The sequence below is a fragment of the Scardinius erythrophthalmus genome (genome assembly GCF_964197995.2).
Source record: "Scardinius erythrophthalmus genome assembly, chromosome: 24".
NCBI lineage: Eukaryota > Metazoa > Chordata > Actinopteri > Cypriniformes > Leuciscidae > Scardinius > Scardinius erythrophthalmus.
Window position 1 is genome coordinate 1059951 of NC_138244.1, and position 22837 is coordinate 1082787.

The following is a 22837-nucleotide window of genomic DNA, read 5'->3' on the forward strand; positions in this document are numbered from 1 at the left end:
AATTTACTCTCTTAATTCATGTTATTGGTCTATGTTGTAAATGAATCATGACCTCTGATTGATTTCTTTTCTGCTATCATAATCATTAAAGGACAATTCCGGCACAAAATTAACCTAGGGGTAATTAACACATGGTTACCGAGTCGACCGTTCTCTGGGATGTGTTTTCATGATAATCGAATGTAAAGAGTTGTATCTCTAAAAACTAATTAGCTTATAACGCTAGTATGTAGGGCATAGAGTAAGGGCCCTTTCACACCTACCTTGTTTGGTCCGGACTTTCAGACTTTTCAGTTTGGTCCGAATCAAAATTACAGGTGTGAAACCTCCCCCGGACCACGGTCCGGACCAAACAGACGAAATTTGGTCCGACGAAAAGAAGTGGTCTCGGTCCGGATCAAACTGAACAAAGGTTTGGTTCGTTTCCAGTGTGAAAGCATTTTCTGTATGGTTCGGACTTTCAGACTATTTACAGGAAGTTCCGGTGGTTCCCGCGTAGCCTAAACAACTGAAGAAGAATATTTATGTGCAGATCTGTCGGTCCTGCCCACAGCGTTTCTTCCAGCTGATTCTCGCGCACACACACACACACACACACGCGTCCTGCCGGCGACGATAAAATGTTCGCACAACGAGGACGTTAATTTGGTGAATTTTAACTAGCCTCGAGTATAGTTGGTGCTGCTGGGAGTAATGTCGAAATAATAAAAATATAGTGGCAACGATATGCGTCTGTTCATTCATTCTTGTCAAAGTTACCCGCCGAATTGACAACACGCTGACGTCAGACGCACGTCCGTTTACAAACCAATCAATGTCAAGATGCAGCCCATATAGATGATGACGACAGGACGCAAGTACGTCATGAAAAGTTCTTTAGTGCGCTCGCATAATTGCAATGTGAAACCAAACCAAAACTAACCTAATGTATACAATGTATCAAAACATGAACTTTGGTTCGGACCTTGGTGCGGACTTTCAGGTGTGAAAGGGCCCTAAGTAAAAAGAAATCACTGGTTAATACCACTAACAAGGCTCAAAATAGTCCCTACATGCAAACCGAAGCACTGAGAACTTTGTAAGTGTACAGACAGTTTAATAAGAAGATACTTTATCAAGACAGTACACTTCGCATATACAGGCAGGAGCCATCTTGGAAAACGAACGCTGTGCTACACAGTTCATCTTACGTAGCACGGCGTTTGTGGCTTGACTGGTCGAGACTGTTTTCCAAGATGGCTCCTGCCTGTATACGCGAAGTCAACTTGGACAACTTCATCTCTGTCCTCTTGCTCTCTCTCTTCCCGTTCTATCTCCATCTGCTGAAGTTCGGCATCGGTATACTCCGGTTCATAAAGGTATCCCTTTGGTGTTGTGCTAAAATTACTTTAATCATCATCTGTTCCGTCTGACATTGTGCTAAAATTGGTTTCATCATCAGAAGTTTCGTAGTCAGACATGTTGTCAGCGAGTCACGGTATCAACAGCTGATCGGAACGTGCGCACTGTTGACGTTGACAGCAGCGCGGATTGATAGAAATGGAAAGAAAATAGTGCCGATTAAAACTGAGGTATGAATTTTGTCTGGAGTGTTTTTTGTGATGTAAATTAATCAAGCTTTGAAACGCATATAATTTTTTCACGTAAAAACGCACAGTTTTGAGGCCCCGGAAACTAAACGGGACTACTTTCTTGAAAAACTTCCAGCGGCCAGAACTCTGACCAGGAAGGTGAGCACAGAGTGGGTCAGTGTGTATGCACTATAGTGCTGGTAAGGATTGCATACAACTTCATGTCTTAAATGGGCGAACTAACCCTTTAATCCCTATTATTTATCAAATTAAAGTGACCCTTTTCCAACCATCCAATCAATACCTTTTGAAGAAAAAAATCTCATGTCAACAATCAACAAAATGGAACATCATGTTACGTTGACTTTAAAAATCCCCTGAAATCAGAATCAAAAATTTTAAGTTTGCCTTTTATTTTATGAGTAGGGCCTACTACTAGATGAAAGTGGAGTCTGCTAGTGATTTTTCCTATGAAATACTAAAATTACGATTTCCCCCACATACATTATACATATCACTAATATCATTGATTAGCAATACTTTGTTTAAAACTACATCGACACAGGAAAGACAACAGAACCCGTCAAGATATTTCACAGGACCTGCTTTTGTGTTTCACAGAAAGGTTTGAATGATGTGAGAGTAAATGATTATTTTAGGTGCTCTGTCCCTTTAAGGGGGCTCAGTGTGTCACACAGTTAAATTGTCAATAGAGAGGTTTGTTTCAGTGCATGCTTTCCACTTTACACATAAATCAATGTGTGCTTTTGTAAATATTAGCTGAATTATAAACAATAACGAGATTCTGTACCTTCTGCTTTCACTGATGGGTCTTTTGTGACCTTCATCTCGTCCTGAAGCTGCAACTTCTTCTGTCACTATCAAATGAAGATAATTTTACTTTTTGGAAATTACATACAGTTTGATATCATATACACTTGTGTTAAGTATTATTGTATTGCATTTTAACATAGCCTATACTGTACATGTTTTTTTTAGTCCAGCTCACATGTATTCAGAGATATTTCGGTTTATTTCAGGTACAGCACTAAATAAAATACTCACCTTTTCTGTACATCAGTAAGTATGCAGACTGAGAGCTGTGTATAAGAAATGTTTTTATGAATATTTGGTACACATGTCCAAACATATTGCATTTACTGCCAGAGATTCTACTGAAACATTGTCCTTAATCTTCTGTGGCAGAATCGTTTTTATTGGAGGAAACATGTATTTATCAGTCTGCACAATGAGGCATTCTAGATTACAATCCTTTAAATTAACTATTTAAATTAATAAATATAGGGCATGTTTTGTGATTTGTAATGTAAGAATATTTCCAGGCATCGATCCTTTGAGGTTCTTCTGCAAACTTTTGAGGAATATAGAGGAAAAATTACAGACAAAAATTATAGACAAAAAGGACTAAAATATACAATGCATTGTTTTTTCATCAATAGTTATTTCTAATAGTCCTCCTACACAGATATCAGGACATGAAAACTCACCTTTGTAACTGTGCGATCATTAAAATGATACCAGTTTCCTCTCTCATCTTTAATGACTGCGTCATAATGACCACTACTGAATGAGCCGTGGTGATTAATTACGGCATACAGCTCATACAGTGTGGAAGACTCGTACATTACTGAATCAACCTGGTGAGACGAGAGGACATTGTGTAACACACTGTGCATTAGCTTCTAGTCTGTTTCTGGAAGGTTAAGATTGTGGTTTATGATGGAAATATGCAGAGATGTGCTTCATATTTACATTTAGCAGATGCTTTCATGCAAATTAACTTAACAATGAGGAACATCATGTGTATGTTTTCATACAACCATCAACAATATTCACAGCACTAATAAAGTTTCAACAGCAAGATAGAGTACAAATGCTTGAGCATAGGAAAGCTAGAACAGAGACAAAAAAAGAGTGTGTTTGTGTTGTTATAGAAATGTATTTTAAATAATTGGTTTTATTATTTTATACCTGAAGATTTGGAGGAATCTTAACTTTGCATTCATTTTTCCAGTTGTGCAGTTCATTTCGGATGTTCTTCATCTCAAATCTCTTCAGCTGCAGAGTCAAAATGTCTGGCCACGTTTTAATGTACTTTCCCTGATGAGAAAATATAAAGGTCATTCTTTCAAATGCTCAGATTACATATCACATCAAGTATATTTCAACTGCCATATAAGTAAGCTGTATCAATATATATTTTTGTTTTGTTTGAAGTTACAAATTCAAAGACTTGTATCTTCTCAAAAATGGCATGTACAAGATTTGCATGTATAACAACTCGAGCCAGACAAGTTACAAAAGAAACTGATTTGATCAGTTGTAGAGAAATAGAAAGAGTTAGAATAGTAGATTGAGCTTTTGGTTCGACAGATCTGAGATCAAATCTGCTTTTCCATGATCACATTCTTCTACATATTCATAGTGTTTATTTGATTTTTTTTTTAGAAAATGTGAAACCTACATTTCTTGTACAAGTCTTTGAAAAAGTATGTTGTGGTTAAATGTGCCACTGTCCGATCAACGTCATTTTGAATGATCTATTCGGCCTATTACATAACAGATGTAATAGGCCGAATAGATCATTCAAAATGACGTTGATCGGACAGTGGCACATTTAACCACAACATACTTTTTCCTCTCCCTCCCTGGACCATCAAGGACACATTTACTGATCAGCAGGATCGATCTGGTTAGGATTAGGGCTGGGCTTCAGGAATACACACACTTTTGCTTTATCCACTCAGTGCAAAAAGCCTCTGCCATTTAAATTTAAGTCGCCAAAACCTCTTTTATCAGCAATATTATTTTTGAATATATATTGGCCTTGTTTCACATACAGGGCTTAGATTAAAGGAGTAGTTCACTTTCAAATAAAAATGTCCTGATAATTTACTCTCCTCCACATCATGTTCATGTCTTCCTTTCGTCAGTTGAAAAGGTTTCTGAGGAAAACACTCCAGGATGTTCCTCCATATAGTGTCTTCAATGGGGTCCAGCGGGTCGAAGGTCCAGATGTGAGTTTCAGTGCAGCTTCAAAGTCTCGACACGATCCAGCCGAGGAATAAGAGTCTCATCTAGACAAACCAGCTGACATTTTAGAAAAAAAAAAAAAGTATATACTTTTTAACCACAAATGCCCGTCTTGTACTATTTCTGAGATGCTCCACGCATTACATCATTACGTTGGATAGACCTTTGAAGCTGCACTGAAACTCACATCTGGACCTTCGACCCGTTGGACCCCATTGAAGACACTATATGGAGGAACATCCTGGAGTGTTTTCCTCAAAAACCTTTTCAACTGAAGAAAGAAATACATGAACATCTTGGATGATGTGGAGGAGAGTAAATTATCAGGAAATTTGTATTTGAAAGTTAACTAATCCTTTAAGCAAGAATTAGGCATTTAAGTAGGTTTTATAAACTTGACTTTGAAAAAAAAACATTACTGGTATGTATCTTGAGACAAAACAATAGCAGTGACATATTTTAAGATACGCTTTGAGTTAAAACAGCTCTAACATGCATTTTAGTCTGAGATTAGGTTTAAGCCTTGTCTGTGAAACCGGGGGAACATATTATCAAAGCAAATAATACTTGCCGTCTCCATGTCTCTCATTGAATCATATGTAACACAGAATAGCTGATCATCTCCGCTCATGTCATGGATTCCCATGTACTCCTCCAAAGCATGTTCCTAAAATGATAAATGAAGTTTAAAGATTTTAAACAGTTTACCATTGAGGAAAATAAAACATTTTATAAATGTCTCATAACACTGGATAGATTTTTGACCCATCACAGTTCCTCTGTAATCTCACGCATCCTCAGGCCTGAAATGCACAAGCTGATGATTTATTTTATTTCCACTCATAGTTTATTTCAAACTCAGTTTCTCTTACCACATCATGATGTCCTCTATCATCAATAGACAGAGGTATTGACAAAAAAATCAGTGTCCTCTTCATTGTTGCGTTCACAGACAGAACACACTGTAGATGTCACCATGATTCCTCTGAAAATCTTCAATTAAAGAGAATATCACAGTTGAAAGTGATTATTTTGACACTCTGTTTTTCGATCTTTAATAAATAAGAGTCTGAAATGACCTCTGATGGCTCAGGTACTCTGTGTAATATCATCTGCAGATATTCTGCTGCATCTTGCTGCTCAAAAACTAATTGAGAAACACAAAAAAATTACTGTGAAATACAACTCATATTGAAACGAAAATTATGATTAGTAATAATGTGCATTATTTTTTTCAGTAGTGAAGTTTATTTCGGATAAAGCCCATCTCAAATCTCAAAACTGAGCTTTTTCAGGCACCTGCTTAAACTAGTTTGGTGAATAAGACCTGCTTTTTGCACTAAATATATGCACAAAGTCAGGGTTTCTTCAGGTTTTATTAAAGTAAATTTAAGACTTTTTTAAGACCTTTTTAAGTATACTTAAGAAACAAATTGAAGGGAATACAATATGTACTGTAGATGTTTTCTCAATGTAGATGTCTAGAGAGAAACTTCAAAGTTTGAAGATACAATTTACAACAGACATCCATTACTTTTCAATTAATTTTACAAAAATAAAATTAAGCATAAACTCACTTTTTTTTTTCAAGTTATCACGACTTTGTTTTACATTTGCATCTCAAATAAATGTATCTTAATTTAAAGATGTTTAGATATTTGTACTGAAAAACATGACAAAGACACTGAGGAAGATACTCTCTTAATGCCATCACTTTATGAATTCAGACTTTCTGCTCTGATTTAAGAACTTTTTAAGATCTTCATTTGTGTTAGTCCTGCAGAAGATGAGATCCTGAAACGACGCTGGAGATGGATTAGTCACACGCTCCGCAAGCCAGCTTCCAACATCACCAGGCAAGCGCTCACTTGGAATCCCCAAGGCAAAAGGAAAAGAGGAAGGCCAAGAAATACGTGGCGCCGAGATCTGGCAGCTGATACCAAAGAACTTGGATACACCTGGAGCCAGCTGGAGAGAAAAGCCCAAGACAGGGATGCCTGGAGAGCTCTTGTCGGCGGGCTATGCCCCAGGAGGGGTAGCAGGCATAAGTCAAGTCATTTGTGTTAGGGCAAATTAAAGACTTAGTAAGACCTTGCTAAGACCTGCAGAAACCCTGAAAATTGTGCATCTGTTTAATAAATTTGCCCCAAAGACTTTAAAAAGGACCAACCATTCGTGATGTTTAGAGCTTTTGTGACCTGTCCTGTGGAAACAGCTGTTCGTTCCTGCATTAATCTCCAGAATAAATCAGCCAGCGCCTGTGAGAGGTTTGCTCCTGAGGATTTACTGGTGACTTCATTCCTCAAGCTAAACACAAAGTTCAATGATCAATAAAATATTTACATTGGACACACAAATATGATAATCTCTGAATGAAAAAGCATAAAGTGTGTTTCCCACCTCAGCACATGATCCCTAAATCTGTCTGTCATGAAGAGCGTCTGCAGAACTGCGTTCAAGTAGCTGGTCATTCCTTCACTGATCAAACCACAGGGAACTGGAATCAGAGGGATATATGAGAAGTCTGTGTATATATTTTGACCAATATTCACAATGATCACACTTTTCTATTAAATCCCATATCCTCTAAAAATAGCGGCAAGCAGTGTTCAACAATAAATAAGTAAAGTCTACAGATTAAGTAACCAACTTGTTAAGAGGAATGATTCACGTTTAAAAAAAAAAGAAAGAAGAGCATTCTGTCATCATTTACTCCTTTGTGTTTAAGACTGTATGACTTTCTTTTTTCTGTGAAACTTAAAGATATTTTGTGTCTTATTTTTTGTCCATGCGATGAAAGTCAATGGGGTTTGATGTTGTTTAGTTCCCAACACTCTTCAAAATATCTCCTTTTATGTTCCACAGAAGAAAGAGAGCAATGCAGGTTTGGCATGGAAGAGTAAATTATGACAAGATGATCATATTGGGGTGAGCCTTCTGTTTAAGCTTTACTGACAGCATTTGTGGCATAACGTGAAGCAAAAAGACTCAAACATTATAGGTTATGTGTTCATATGAGACTTGTGCCATAGACATGTGTGTGTAAAGTTATATTCAGTCTACCAAAGTAGGAGGGCACTAACCCACTGGATTAATATTTGTATTAAAGGTATAACAATAAATCATGTCATAATATATCACAATACAATAATGTAACAACATGTATTGTGGATAGTGACAATATTTATTATTTATAGTTCTCCCAAAATGAAAATTACTGAGTGAATTTTTATTTATTTTTTTAGTTTAAGAGTTTTAGTGTCACATTAAACTACTATATATAATGTTGAATATAATGTATAATAATGCAATGGGGGAATATGTGTGTGTCCTGATACTGCCAGATGTCTGATGTTACCAGTAAAAAGTGGCTTACATTATTTTCAATGTAGTCACTGACAGAGTACATATATAGAGACAGAGATGAATAGCATATTCGTCTAAAATAATTCTGTATTTTCAGCTTCAGAATAATAAATATTGTTATTCTGGTGTCTATATTGTCCTGTGCTTTGGGTTTCCAGCACCAAGTCCTAATCTATTCATTTACACCCACAATGTAATACCAAATTTAGCAACACAAATACAACTGATGTTGTTATTCACAGCCTCAAATATGAACCACAATACAACAAAGTGTTTCAAACAAATGATGGAGCAGGAAAAATATATCACTCACCAACAACCAAACTGCCCCGTCCCTAGAGGAAACATTTGATACTAATTAATCAAGATAACACATTACCGTTTACTCATTCTCACACAGCTTCTCATGTATTTTTTCTTCAGCTGATAATTGATCATCATACCTCTGTGGCAACTTCAGTGACGTCACTGTATACGGTGTAGTCGAGTTTCCCCAGCGCTGCACATCTGATCTCATATTCAGCTTCTTCTCTCAGATCAGTCAGAGTAACTGTGAGTTGATCCTTCAGCAGAGGTTTAGATGACCAGACTGTGTCCTGCTTACGTTTGTACAGTACTCTGAGCTCCACTGTTTCAGGACATGATGGAGGAACCTTCAGATCCACACTATTATCTTTGACCTCTTCACTGATTGGACAGGCTGGTTTGGATGGAGGAATGAAGCAAACGGCTTAATCACATTCACTTTCATACAGCAGAATGCAGGAGCCTGGATTATTCTTCATTTCCTTTGAGGACACAATGAACTTGGCTGGTTTACGGTCTTTTGAATCAATCAAGTTCTTAAATATCTTCAAGTTGCTCCTCAGTGTCTTTTGGATCTCAGGAGTGAGCCAAGACTTCTGCTCTGGATCAGGGCTGTTCTCATCAGTTGTTCCTTTAGTTAAAGGATTCAGATTGGCCTTTTGTTGAAGAAGCAGCACGTCTGAGCAGTTCAGTGATGTGAATGTGTAACAGACCAGATTTCCAACCTCCAGATCCATCAAGATCAGATCTATGTTGTCTTCTACCTGTGCACCAGCATCCTTCAGCTGTCTGAGGACTGATTTAATGACATTAGACTCTCTTTCTCTCTCTTTCAGCCATTCTGCCAGGTCTCGTCCTCTGAATGGAGATTCATCATGTTCTTGTAGAAGATCATTCAGGTCAGTTTCCTTCTTCACGTCTCCACGGATGTTTGGCAGCAGAGAGCCGAGTTTCTCCATGATTCTCAGTTTGTACATGTCGCAGTTTTGCTTCATTTGCAGGATTTTATCATGGAATTCAGCAAAAGTCGAGGCAGGCGAGTCTTCCAGAAGATCACTGCATCTCATCTCAGTTGTATTCAAACGCTCAATCACTGATTCAGTCGCCATGATTAGATCCATGCTGATGTCCTTCTGAAGTTTGGAAGCTTTTGAGAGAAGTTTGTCTAGAGGAAAAAGCCAAACCCTCAGAGGAACCGCCAGCTCTTTCTTTTCTCCCAGCAGGTTTGGAAGATCAGTGAAAACCTTCAACGCATCTTCAAAAGAGGTCGGGTTAGACGGTAACTGGATGTCGCCATAAAACGTGCATGTGAATTTTTGTACATTGTCCAAAGTGTCATTCATCTTCAGATTGACGTTTGCATCTACTGAAATTAGTTTGAGCTTCTCAAAGGCCACTTTTGCTTCTCCTTCTACTGTCTTTATTTCCTCATCTGATGAAACTTCTCTATCAAACACAAAGCAGGCGTCTGCTCCATACAGCACTGCTGTCACCACGTGTGTCGCTGCGTCATTATCAAGCACCTTGTGATGAACTATATTTTCAGGTCTCAAGTGGTTCATGGTCAGTTCTTCAAACCTGCTGGTTGAATGATAATGTAGCGTCAGTCTCTGCTGTTTGAAAGACTTCTTGGTGTCGTTGAGATATTTGGCTGCTCCAGTGACATTGACGAGTCCACCTAAAACACTCAGTTTCAGAGAGCCGTCAATGTTCAGTAAGCTTGATTTGTCCTTAATGGAGTCTGAAGCTGTGACTTTGAAATTTGTGTTAATTTGGGGACGGACTCGTAGACTCTGCTGTAGCTTTTCTTGATCCCACAGTGTGATTCCTGCAAAAGTATAAAGTGTTTAATACAGTCGAGTCATTATTTATGTCTATAAACACAATATTGATTAAATGATCCCGCTGTAGGGCTATGTACATCTGTTGTGTAAAAAAGAAGCTTTCTGAAGTTTGCTTATATGGTACATGCTTATTAGGGCCCCTTTCCCTACCAATAGACACTGGAGAATGCATGATCAATCTCCTTTGAAATATGAGTCTACATAATTGGTAGAAAAACCTACGAGGAAGTCTTATTAATAATAATTAGTCACAATTATATAGCGCTTTTTCTGAGACCTCAAAGCGCTTTACATAGATGGGGGGAATCTCCTCAACCACCACCAATGTGCAGCATCCACTTGGATGATGCGACGGCAGCCATATTGCGCCAGAACACCCACCACACACCAGCTTACTGGTGGAGAGGAGACAGTGATGAAGCCAATCAGTATATGGGGATGATTAGGAGGCCATGATGGACAGGGGCCAATGGGCAAATTTGGCCAGGATGGGATTTTTAATGACCACAGAGAGTCAGGACCTCGATTTAACGTCTCATCCGAAGGACGGTGCTCTTTGACAGTACAGTGTCCCCATCACTACACTGGGGTGTTAGGACCCACACAGACCACAGGGTGAGCACCCCCTGCTGACCTCACTAACATGTGTCCATGCCTCCCATTGAAGATACGCTTGTGAGCTATCTCTCAAAGGGGGAAACATCGTCACTGAAGACTCCGACCCTGCCAGCTAAGCCCCTTGGGACAACATCGCTTAAATGGCATATGTGCTGCAAGCATACCAAGCCGATCTGCTGAGGGACCTGGACCAGGGTCAGGGTCTTTCCCCTGATGCGATGGCTGAGCTGCGCCACACCACACCACAGATCTCGCTCTCTGGGCCTGTAAACATACCTCTACCGTGATTGGCAGATTGATGGCAGCAATAGTGGCCACAGAGAGACATCAGTGGGTGAACCTGGCTAGCATCGGGACACAGAGAAGGGCTTTCTCTCCGATGAACTGATTTCGCCTTCTGAACTATTCAACACATCCATTGAGGCGGTGGTCAATAAATGTAAGGAGGCGAAGGCGCGGTGTGTAGCCTTTAAAACATTCATACACCGCCGGCCCAGGTCCACGCCCAAACTGCCGGGGGAACTGGCCCAACTTGAGCTCACAACCAAAGACAGGACCAGAGGGCTAGTGTCGCTCACGTCCTCCTCCTCCGAGAAGCAGGTCGCAGATGAGGCGTGAGGCGAGGAAGAAGAAACATGATCTCAGGGAAGTGATTCAATGTAGATGCTCACAGCGCTCTAGAATTGATGAGGGTAAAAGATTCCTACCCTCCTTCCCTTGGAGGCCGATAACATCTACTCTCATTCTTGAAAAAAAAATGCCACTCTTCAACGCTACTGCTAGATGTTCCAAGTGGAACAGCTTTCAGTAAACCCCTGATAGTATGGCTTCCTTAAGAGTAGCATAGTCATGCCTCCTCTCATTCTAGAGAATTATCCAGTAAAGGCCTTCACTATCTAGAGTAGGGATGTCCCGATCAGGTTTTTTTGCCCTCGAGTCCGAGTCCGAGTCATTTGATTTTGAGTATCTGCCGATACCGAGTCCCGATCCGATACTTAATACATAAAAAAAGAATAAAGAAGAGCGAAAAAACAGATCCAGGATGTTCCTTATTTTTGATTTAATTCACCTTATTTTAACATTCAACAACTCTGTTAACAAACAGAGCACTTCTGTGAGGTAGCTTGAACAATCAAGTAATAAATAAATTCTTCACTTTTGGACTTTAGTGCAACAGTAAATATAAAAAAGTCTAATATATAAACAAATAGCACCTCAACTTAAAATACCCGGCAGGCATGTGAACAAATACAAAATAAAAGAGCTACAGTGTTTGCAAAGCCAGTAATGTGCTTTTAGAAACTGCACTCCTAACTCTTACACCGGTTTCACACTGCACTGTTAGCAGAGCGTGCAGTGCGTATTTTTTTCGCCGCCCATGTTACCAGATTAAACCAGGCTTTAGAGCATTCACACCGCGCGCAGAGGCGGCGCGGCAGTGCGTAGCAGAGCAGAGCAGCAGTGCCGCGATCGTTTCGGCGCAGAGTCTATTTTTGCTGCGCCGCTTTTGCTGAATTAAAGTGACAATACATTGATCATGGCCAAAATACACCGCAGTTTTATCCAAAAAGTGCATTGATGATATCTATTGTGTTTTAAACAGTCAATCAAACGACCAACAGCAATTTAAAAAGAAAACAAATGTCCAAAAACAAACTTGTTGCCATGACAATAAAAACAAAGATGAACAAAAAGTTATATGAAATTATTAATAAAATAAGCTTCTTGACAAGTCTTTATTCTTAAATGTATTTGAAAACGAAAAAAGTAATGCCTACTCTGTCTGTAGCCTGCCCTACACAACCCGCGGTTCAGCCGCGCGTGACAAAAGCTGCCAGTGTGAAAGCAAAACGCGCGTGTCCTGCTCCTGCTCACCATACGCACTGCTCCTGCGCTGCTTACACTCTGCTAACGCGTGCAGTGTGAAACCAGCGTAACTCTGTGCCACCGCATAACTATAGATGTGTTAAAAAATAATGAGAATATATATACATATATATCCGAGTCCTGATCGGGAGGTAACGTCCGATTCCGATCGAGTCTGAAAACACGTGATCGGGCCCGATTTCCGATCACGTGATCGGATCGGGACATCCCTAATCTAGAGCTCTTTCTTAAAACAAACATTGGCTGCTTTTAGACAGAGTCGTTTGCTAAAGCCTCCACTCCCTTGAGCTAACCACTGGGATTGTGAATTCGAATGGTCTAGCTCTCTTTGCTAAAGGCCTCTAATCTCTTAATGTTGGCAATATGGAGTGGCAAGGCTCTCTGTGAGCATCCTCATTAAGTAGCCTTAGCATGAGGTAATATTACCTCCTCTCGTTTATAGAGTCTTCCTGGCGAATACAGCAATCCCTGACCTCCGCCTGGATATCTTTGTCCAGTGGCATGATTCTCTGAGAGCTCTGTTCTTGGTAGGGCTGTCTCTAGTATAATACGTAGTTAGGCCTCCTCTTGTGCAAGTCATCCTGTTGAGTCCTCTGCCCATCAGAGACCCTCTTTTCCAGCTGAGCTCTCTTAGGCTGAACATGGGTGATACTGCCCTTTCCTGAGAAGGGCCGTTATACTAAGTACTCCTTAGAATTCTGTGTACTTTTGAATCAAGTAACAAGTCTCTCTGTAAGCCTCTCTGATAGGTTAAGTCTAGTGTATTAGCTAGTAGTCCCCTCAATTAGAGGGTCATTACACAGAGTACTTTGCTCCTTAGGGCTCCGCACAATCTGCAGTATAAAGTTGTTAGGCTGTGAGGGAGTACCAAACTAAGCCTACAGAAGTATCTTAAAGGTATCTTAATCCTATACCAACCCTCTCAAATGAGGGGAGCACTACACAGGCTCGGCCCAAAAAACAGTTCATCCAGGAGGATGAAAGCCCATCACTAGAGATACTGCTATATGGGCTCTAGAGAGCAAGTTGTTAGGCTGTTCGTGAGCCTCCTTAAAGGGATGGATTGGAGTAAAATCAACCTAGGGTCCTTTGCACCATGACCTCGAGCCAAACACCCTCCAGAAGCCTTTTTTCCCTTGGTCGACCATCATTAAAGTTAGAGCTTATTTAGAGATATCAGCCGTATGGCTTAATTTGTAAGTACATCAGAAGTTTATTTAAATAACACATGCCTGATGACTAATGCTACCACTAACCCGGACGTCAACGTCACTTCAGTGATTTGGGAAAAACACGTAAAAGTCCTTTGCAAAACTCACAAGTGTAAGGGAAAAGCTAGTGAATTTATTTTATTTTTTCCAAAGTGTTCACAACTTAGTGTTAACTAATAATTTTTGTTGTTACACTACATCCTTATGCATCGCTTTCTGCAGGACTTTTACGTGCTTTTCCCAAATCACTGAAGTGACCTCGACGTCCGGGTAAGCGGTAGCATGAGCCATCAGGCAAGTGTTATTTAAATAAACTCCTGATGTACTTACAAACTTTCCAATGCCTTGTTTTATGAGTACAGGACCTATTTGTACTACTGTATTAGTTTGGTGCCATTCTGGGCATTATTAGTGCGGTATTTTATGAGATACAACCTTGGATCCATTAGCGCCTGCACTAAGCCATCCGGCTGATCTGGGGGGGAGGGAGGGTTGATTTTACTCCAATCCATCCCTTTAAGGAGGCGCACGGACAGCCTAACAACTTGCTCTCTAGAGCCCATATAGCAGTATTGTCTAGTGATGGGCTTTCAGCCTCCTGGATGAACTGTTTTTTTGGCCGAGCCTGTGTAGTGCTCCCCTCGTTTGAGAGGGTTGATATGCTGAATGCTTCGCTCCCTGGGGATAATTAATGGTAGGTCTGCTAGGGCTTCCTTTAACAACATAATTATTTAAAGTTGAAGGATAAATTTCTTGATAAACTTACTCCACTGAGTCGGTCAGTGCTCCCCTGGTTCTAGAGGCTGATCATGTAGAGTTCTCCTCTACAAGTCAGAGCAGAGTTACTGAGTTACTCCCCTCGCATGGAGGGTCAATATGTTAAGTCTCTGCTTTCTAGCACTTCTGTCTCTGGAATCCATTGTGAAGTGGTTACTGCCTGTTGCAATGCCTTCTCATTGGAGGCCTCTGAATATAGAGATTCTGCTTAGGCAGACAGGTTGTAGACTGACCAGGCTGATGGTGAATCTGGTGAATCTAGGGGTTGATGCTTTAAATCCCCCTGAAGTGACAGACCAGGTCTCTTTGTAAGCCTGGCCACATTCCCTTAAAGGAATCTTTCAGTGTGTAAATGATTCCAAGCCTCTGAGCTCTGACCTTGGGCCGAGTCCTAACACTTGGCCCTGCAAGGATTTTCCTCGTTTAGGGTATGTAGGTTGGTCAATGGCTGTAGGGAATAGTGTCACTGACAGCTCTCTGGTGTGTACCTTTGGGGAATCTGACTCTGACAGTGAGGTCAGGAAAGTCAGCTTTTTTTGCTTAGTCACGGCCAATAGGGCATGTAATCCCCTCAGCATGGCGGAGTAGGTATTAGTTCCCCATAGATGTAGTGCGAGTTCCCATTCAGAGGAAACGTCTCGGGTTATAAATGTAACCTAGTTTCCCTAGGTTTCACGGTCACACTGGTAGAGACGTCATGGGCTGTCGCTGGCCAATACAATTGTCGCTTCAGACATCAGTCATGCTGAAGCGTCCCCCATAACGTCTTGTTAGACAGTGTTTCGTTCCCCTTTTCAGGGAACCTATTTTACATGTGTAACCCAGATGTGTTTTGTACCTGGTATCAGAGCATCTTTCCTGCAGTCATACAGCATCCCCAGCTGGAAGGGTCTCCCTAGAGCCGCTGTTTCAATCACGTTCACTCCCACTGTAGCCATTCTAAACACACAAACACACACCAGTTACTGATCATGAACACTTATTTTAACTCACTGACTACCAGTATAAACCATACTGCTGCAACATTAGGAATTTAAATAAAAATTACTTCTACATTTCAGTTGCTGAATTTGTATTGAGGTGGCAAACAGGATGCAGAATTTCAATTCTAGTTTGAATTTAAAGATGCAGAAACACAATAAACTGAAATTAAAAGAATTTCATAAAACTAAAAAAAAGTGTATGTAAAAAAAAAAATTAGAAACAGGTCAAGACAAAGTTTGAAGAAAGGATTAATAAAGGCTTGTCTGAAAGTAAACAAAAGTTTGAAGGTTTTATAGGCCTTACAGACAGAATTGTTTAGTTGGCTACTTTTACACACAAAAAATTATCGTTATTTTAATGGTAAAAGACAGTTAAAAAATGTTAACAGAAAGTTTCCGTACTACATACGGTGAATAACTGTAATCAGTAGCGTACCGTGGGGTTTCAGTCAGGGCCTTCAGTAACAATCTATGATCGATGTTATTTTTCCTGAAAATTGTTATTGTACACAAACATGTATTGTATCTGCCCACCCATGTCGATGACATCAGCGCGGGCTAGCCGTCGACACATCGCTGGGCCTCTGGGGCGTTCTGTCAGACGCATCACAATTTGATTGGCTGATAAAACACGGCAGTCAAAGTTATGATCAATTGGAAAACGGCAGCTTCAACGGAAGGCTAGCTATACTACTAGTGCTGGTCCACGGCGTTTAGATGACAGATGTAAAATCCAGCTCAGACTCACAAAAAATAACCATATTCTTTCTGGAAATATAATTGTAACGTACTGATAGACAGTAATTGAATTTAGACATGTTCAGACACACATTAATTTAATTTTAGAAAAAATATATATTTTTCTATTTTGACAGGGCCAGCAGAGAAGGCCCTGCTGGCTCTGACGGCACACCACTGCCTGTAATAGATCTAACCTTACATTTAAAAAGTGAAAAACTGTAAACTGACATTCCCTGAATTCCCTGCATGACACTTCACATTTTATGTATTTTCATTGAAATATCAGTTGTTCAATTAATGTTTATTCCATTTTATAATGTCATGTGTGTTAGAATGATGGTGTTTAGTGTTTGTGTGAATGACAGTGTGCACCTTCTATATAATATTAACCTTCTCAGCTTGTGGAAAAGCTGCTAGTGATGAGCTTTCATCATGTGACTCTCATCACCACTGTGATTGGTGGTTGTCAGTGTATTACAAAGGTACAAAACAGATATTAGTACTTCAGTAGGTTGATAAATTAACTTTATATCAGTTAATGAAATACGTTTTTTTTTTACTGTAAATTTAAGTAAAATTTGTAAAACCTAAAATGTTGCTGCCATATTTTACAGTAAATTTCTGGCAACCACAGCTACCGTTTTTTTTTTTTTTTTTTTTTTACCATAAATTTAACAGGCTATTTAATAGGCTATTTGATAAATGTATAAACCCAGGTGGAAGAACATTTTATTTTTCAAAATGCATTACCTATTACATTTATCTGAATTCCACAAATTCCATTTCCTATAATTCCAATTCAACAGTGAAGTGTGGTCATTTCAATTAAAATTCACAATCACAAATGGAAGGCAAATCTTTAGCTCTTTATTTCGTTATTAAGTTTTCACTTCACTATTCTTTATTGTCAGACATAACTGGTGCACCTAAGGATAGTGTGGACAAATGATGTTGAGTTGTCAGCTATTAATTTTTTTTTTCACATTATTTTTATTTTTTATTGTTTTACCTTTCTAACAAAGTAATTCCATCATCTTTGATTAAAAGTAGTCTTAATTGGGATCCTTCCTCAGTCTTGCCAGATGTAGGGTACAACTGGGCTAAAGGCGCCTTTGACTTCTCTGATTCACTAGAGGCACAAAGACTTGCCGCAGCACTTTCCTAAACATCCGCTTTTCAAGATGCACGTGGAAATTTGGCTGATCTGTGACGCGATTGCGAGCAGCAGCACAAAGTAAAAAAAAAAATCTAATATTTGATGTTTTTTAAAAGTTGTAGATTTAAGTAGCAAATGAGAATCTATAAATTTTAATTTTGAGACAAATGTCTTAATGGTTTTCAGTTTTATTGAAGGTAATTAAAGCAACAGTTTTTCAATAACAGAAGAATATGTAAAAGTATGGTATTTGGGGCAAAAGCACAATAATAAACATGATAATAAATATCTGACTGACTTTTCCAGTTGTGGACATGATTAGATTCAGATGGGAAATATTATATATTAAGTTGGTTGTCCACCTTAGAGATAATACCTATATTTATAATGAAACAATCATATTTAAAAATATGATATTAATTATGTAATATAATTAAAATATTATGTATTGCAACTACTGTAAATCTATATTAAATTATTATGGGATCTCTTTCAATGCTTTCAGAATCTTTACTTTTTAAAATAATTTAGTTTTTGTATTTTTAAATATATTGTTGTTAACATATTTATATTTACTGAACAAAAATGTATTATTTTATTTAAAAAAAACTGAAAATAGTACAAACTTTGCTAAAGTGATTGTTTTGAACAAATATTAACTTGGACATCATTAAAAACATTATTTTAGTTAAAGTATTTGTATCAATAAGCTACTGTGTGTATTTTGCCTCAGGCTGTTTTTCAGTGTGTCTGTGTAATAAAAGTCAAACCTCGCCACCTCAAACATTTATAAGAGTTTTAAACAAAATTAACCACTATGATTTATTTTCACACAAAATCTCTTGCTCCATCAATGTTCATACAAACATGTATATATTTTTTCTGCATTTGGAAATATTAAAAAGACACATTTGTCTTAAGGTGTGTCTTTAGCCCAGTTGTACATTATTTCAGAGATGAATCTTTGAGCCAGTGTGTAATTCTCTCTGAAATGAAATCTTTCATAATGTTGTTCGCTTACCTGTCCTCCTCTTCAGCGCTTCCGCATCACAGATGTAGAACTAGATAGTTTATCTCGTGTTTGATGTCTATTTCTAAATAAATATATTTTATGATTTATTGAGAAAATTAAATGACCTAAATCAGAAGATTAACAAATCGCATTACCGTCTGTAAAAGCCACATCCCAAACACAAATATTACGTACCTGAACTGTTTTCTTTCCGCGGTTGTTCTCTCCTCGGACTGTCTTGCTTTCGCTTTCAGTCTCTCTCTAAAGTGTGTCTTTAACACGTGACAGCAGAAACAGAGGTGAAGTTTGACTCGTTCTGCTTCCCGTAGTGACGCTCGCGCGGCGTTTGCTTCCTTCATCGCAGTCGAACTGGATTAGATGTGTAATATCTGTAAATGTAAAGTCTAGAGTTATTAATGTCGAGTGCTGTTAAAGAGCAGCGTGTCTGATAATTTATGATCCACAAATCTGTGTTCAACAAAGAGAGTGAATAAATTTGATTATTTTTTATTTAGTTTGGTCTATTTCACTGACATTCTTCTATTGTGGTTTAGAATTACAGTCCTGGCAAAATATAATTGTGAATTATGAACATTAAGAACATTTTAAGAATCAAGAAATCTCCAATAGCACAAAAGAGAAAAGTGTTGATTAGTTCATCTGTGAGGCTGAAGACTTTAATGAACACCAGATGCATCTTTAGTCCCGCTTCATTCTCTGACACTAATTCTGCTGCATGAATCAGGACAGGTTAATGTGTGTAAGCTCAGTGTAATCTACTGTAAACACACAAGAGAAAGGTGTTTAATTTGATGATCTGGTACTAGAACACTTTACTGAACACCACTATTACACGCTTCATTGTTCATTAGTGTTTTAGACCTATAAGAGGACTAAACACATACAGTATAATGTCATATATAATGTCACACATGCACAAGTTTAACAGTCTTTTAAAACTCCAGCATAACATTACAGGACAACACACATATTGAAAGTAGAAACTGATTTACTGGCCAGATTGAGTGAAAGATTAACACTGAATGTCAGGATGAATGTGGCCAGAATATCTGAACATCTCCTGAAGCAGACGAAGAGATTTCACTGTCATGATGACGGTCTGGAGAATGACCAGTAGATGAAGCTGTTGCTCAGGAGAACACCGTCACACACACACACACACACACACACACACACACACACACACACACACACACACACACACACACACACACACACACACACACACACACACACACACACACACACACCGTCACACACACACACACACACACACACACACACACACACACACACACACACACACACACACACACACACACACACACACACACACACACATTACACACACACACACACACACACACACTCACTACTCTGAAGATTTACACCAGTGCTCTGCTGTTTACATCTGTTTATAATCTTATCAAAACTGAAGCTTAATTCAGTTCTAATGACACACACCACAGAATCCAATAGAATGATATTCATATTTGACAATCATATTCATTACCTCTGATCTCCAGTGTCTCCAGCTAAGACATAAAGCACAAACTCTGGTTAATTCTGCTCTCATAATCAAGGTTGGTTTGTGAAACTCAGCTAGTAAGTCAAGTGCACATCTTTACCAAGCCTCCAATACAGAAATATAACCGTACTGTAACTAAGAGGACAAACACTGAACTGTCTGACATTCCTTAGTCAAGTCATTCTTTAGAAAAATGAATGTCATTTGGATAACCACAAATGCTGCCTGTTAACTGTTGACACAGTTTACTGCGTTTCTGGTATATATTCCCTCAGTCCTAGTTGGGACTTTTGTTGCTTCCTATTCTGTGTGCTATGTTTGTAGTACTTTGTAGTTTTCCCTATTGATTAATCGTCTCCAGTTGTGTCTGGTTTACCCCTGTGTATAACTAGCCCTTGTGTTTCACTTGTTCTCTGTTAGATGTTCCTTTTCCTTGTTTCCCTTGTTTTGTTCCAGCTTTATTCATTATTGTTTGTTTCATTTAACTCCCATGCACTTGGATCCTCATCTCTGCTTGCCTTTCTGGATCCCCCCCAGTGTGACAGTTTCCCATGTTTACACAGTAACTTTGAGAACTGTAGACTTGGAATTTTCCCTGTTATTATTTGATTCACGGGACCGGACACCAAATAACTTGCAGAGAGAAACTTGATGTTGTAATCATGCCAGGTCTATGCGTTTCCGTGTTTCTCTGCCATAGTACTGTAAGGATTGAGCTTATATACAACACAACTTTCTTGTAAGGTAGTGTAACCCAGTGGCAATACAGGGTTAAAATTACTTTAAAATTGTATTAAAATAGTGTAATATCTCTTTAGGAAAAATCTGCCAAAATAGCTTAATATCCCTTTAAGAAAAAAACAGCCAAAATAGCTAATATCCCTTAGGAAGAAATCAGCCAATCAGGAGTGATAGTTCCTCCCCTAGCTGAACATGACTGACAGGTCACGAGGCAAATTGCGTGATTTGACCATGCGCGCGAGTATGTGAGAGAAAAGAGAGAAGACGAACACGATTGATGGCGACGGGAAACGAGAGGAAATTTATAGATTTAAAGTTAACAAAGTGATAAAAGTGAGTCTTTAGCAAGCTAAAGAACCAACACAGAAGACAGAATAAGGAGGAGCAACCGAGAGTTTGGAAAACTCAGTTTTCCACCTGTAATTGTCTCGGTAAGCTAGTGAACTGCATGATGTTGATATTGATTGCTAACTGTGATACAAAGTTTACAAAGAGTACAGAAATAGTAAGCTGACATTTAAGTTACCTGAACACAGCTGTTTTATGTTCATTTGTTTTGTTTTAAGGAATAGCTGAGTGAATTACACAGCATTTCTATTGAAGGGAATGTTATAAAAAATACTGTATGGTTTCTATGATGATTTTATTTTAATGTTGTGAGTGGAAATGTTAAACTTTAATGTTTAAATTCTGCTGTGAGTAGATAAAACATTTTTGTTCTAAAAAGGGTACTCTTATTAGAGTATTAATATTGCAACTACATCTATGTGTTGCAACTTAACTTATGTAGAGCCTGTATTGGTTACAGTTTTTCTCTAATCCAGGGATATAAGAGTATGCCATTTTTGTTGATTTATTATCAACTGTTATTAAGTATAAGGTTGTGCATGTTATATTCTAGATATTGAATTGAGATTTGAAGTTTGAACTAAAGTGTAATAAATAGGCCTGAACATGTGATCATTTAGTATTATGCAGCATGTGATGCTTAATGTTACGTGGTTGTTATGCTTTAGTATGACTGTTGTGCAACATATATAGAACATTGTTTTAAATTTCCTGTTTAAAAAAAAAAAAACAGGTCAGGTCTTATGGACAGAGTGAAACTACTTGGAAGATCCTTTTCTATCGATGGCGAGCCTCCCAGTGTGATCGTGAAGAGACGCAGAGTCACAGACCAACTCATCGAACGTTTCCCCTGGTGGTAGTAGGAAAGTATCAGTCACCTGAGCTGGTACCCACTCTTTCATCCAAGTGCAAACTTCCTTTTAAAAGGAGAAACTGTCACAGAACTGGTGACACACACTTTTGACACCAAACTATTGACAGGACTGACTAATACAGAAAGTGATCACAAAACAGACTTTAACGACTACAAAAGGACAAAACCAGAGACTCATTTGTTTTAAAGGGCCCATTTTTTATTTTTCATATACATGTTATGCAATTGTGTTTCAACTGTTATTTGCAACTTAATGTGAGTAAAAGTTACTGGTTACTACTTACCTGGTCTGATACTTCCTTTTATGGGTACAGTTTATATCCCTTAGCTCCTTTCGAACCTAGCACAGTGTTAGTTCACGTTTAGAGTGTAGCACGGTTACAGTAGAAAAACATGTTGCTTGAACTTTAAAATGGAACGTACTGTATATGTCATGCTTACATATGGCAAAATCCACTTTACATATTAAGAAACTATCCCGCGATGGACGCAATTTCACCTCATTCGCGCATCCAGTTCGCACGAATTGAGCGTTTTTATTTGGTGCATATATTTTTTTTATGTGCATTCACACGTTTGAAGTGAATTCACGTCTGACGCCCGAGTTGAAAAGTCGGAACTTTGGCGTCTGTTCACGCCACATTAACCAATCAGGAGCCTGCTTGCTGCTGTCACGTGGTGAAGTGATGTGATAAACGAGTAGGGTTGCCAAATTCTGGGAATTTTCAAGATGGAAACTTTCCATGGGAATTAATGGGAATTTAAGGGAGTTAACAGGAATTTATGGGAATAAACAGGA

The 22837-nt window shown here is 38.7% G+C and overlaps 3 protein-coding genes across 3 annotated transcripts in view; 1 reads left to right on the forward strand and 2 right to left on the reverse strand.

Moving 5' to 3' along the window:
- Positions 1–8121, forward strand: part of LOC308684459 (ubiquitin carboxyl-terminal hydrolase 50-like) — a 50868-nt gene extending 42747 nt beyond the window's left edge. The window contains exon 16 of the mRNA XM_081355691.1: positions 6401–8121. Coding sequence (XP_081211817.1) covers positions 6401–6423 — 23 coding nt within the window. The 3' untranslated portion in view covers positions 6424–8121. The remainder of the gene's footprint in view (positions 1–6400) is intronic.
- On the reverse strand, positions 1972–3686 carry LOC308684461 (ubiquitin carboxyl-terminal hydrolase 27-like). The gene is made up of 4 exons (XM_081355693.1): positions 3564–3686; positions 3080–3229; positions 2637–2671; positions 1972–2449 (listed from the first exon to the last, which is right to left on the reverse strand). Exons 1-4 carry the CDS (start codon positions 3633–3635, stop codon positions 2416–2418), a joined length of 291 nt encoding a protein of 96 aa, XP_081211819.1. The 5' UTR covers positions 3636–3686; the 3' UTR covers positions 1972–2415.
- A 313-nt stretch (positions 8122–8434) lies between the features above and the next one.
- Positions 8435–18768, reverse strand: LOC308684460 (stonustoxin subunit beta-like). The gene is made up of 3 exons (XM_081355692.1): positions 18722–18768; positions 15473–15573; positions 8435–10125 (listed from the first exon to the last, which is right to left on the reverse strand). Exons 2-3 carry the CDS (start codon positions 15570–15572, stop codon positions 8723–8725), a joined length of 1503 nt encoding a protein of 500 aa, XP_081211818.1. The 5' UTR covers position 15573; positions 18722–18768; the 3' UTR covers positions 8435–8722.
- Positions 18769–22837: the final 4069 nt, after the last annotated feature.

Coding starts and splice junctions, on each gene's coding strand:
- LOC308684461 (XM_081355693.1), bottom strand. CDS start 3,635: ATGAAGAACATCCGAAATGAACTGCACAACTGGAAAAATGAATGCAAA. Junction 3,230..3,563: donor AGATTCCTCCAAATCTTCAG/GTATAAAATAAT, acceptor TCGTCTCACCAG/GTTGATTCAGTAATGTACGA. Junction 2,450..2,636: donor CTTACTGATGTACAGAAAAG/GTGAGTATTTTA, acceptor TTCATTTGATAG/TGACAGAAGAAGTTGCAGCT.
- LOC308684460 (XM_081355692.1), bottom strand. CDS start 15,572: ATGGCTACAGTGGGAGTGAACGTGATTGAAACAGCGGCTCTAGGGAGA. Junction 10,126..15,472: donor GAAAGATGCTCTGATACCAG/GTACAAAACACA, acceptor ATACTTTTGCAG/GAATCACACTGTGGGATCAA.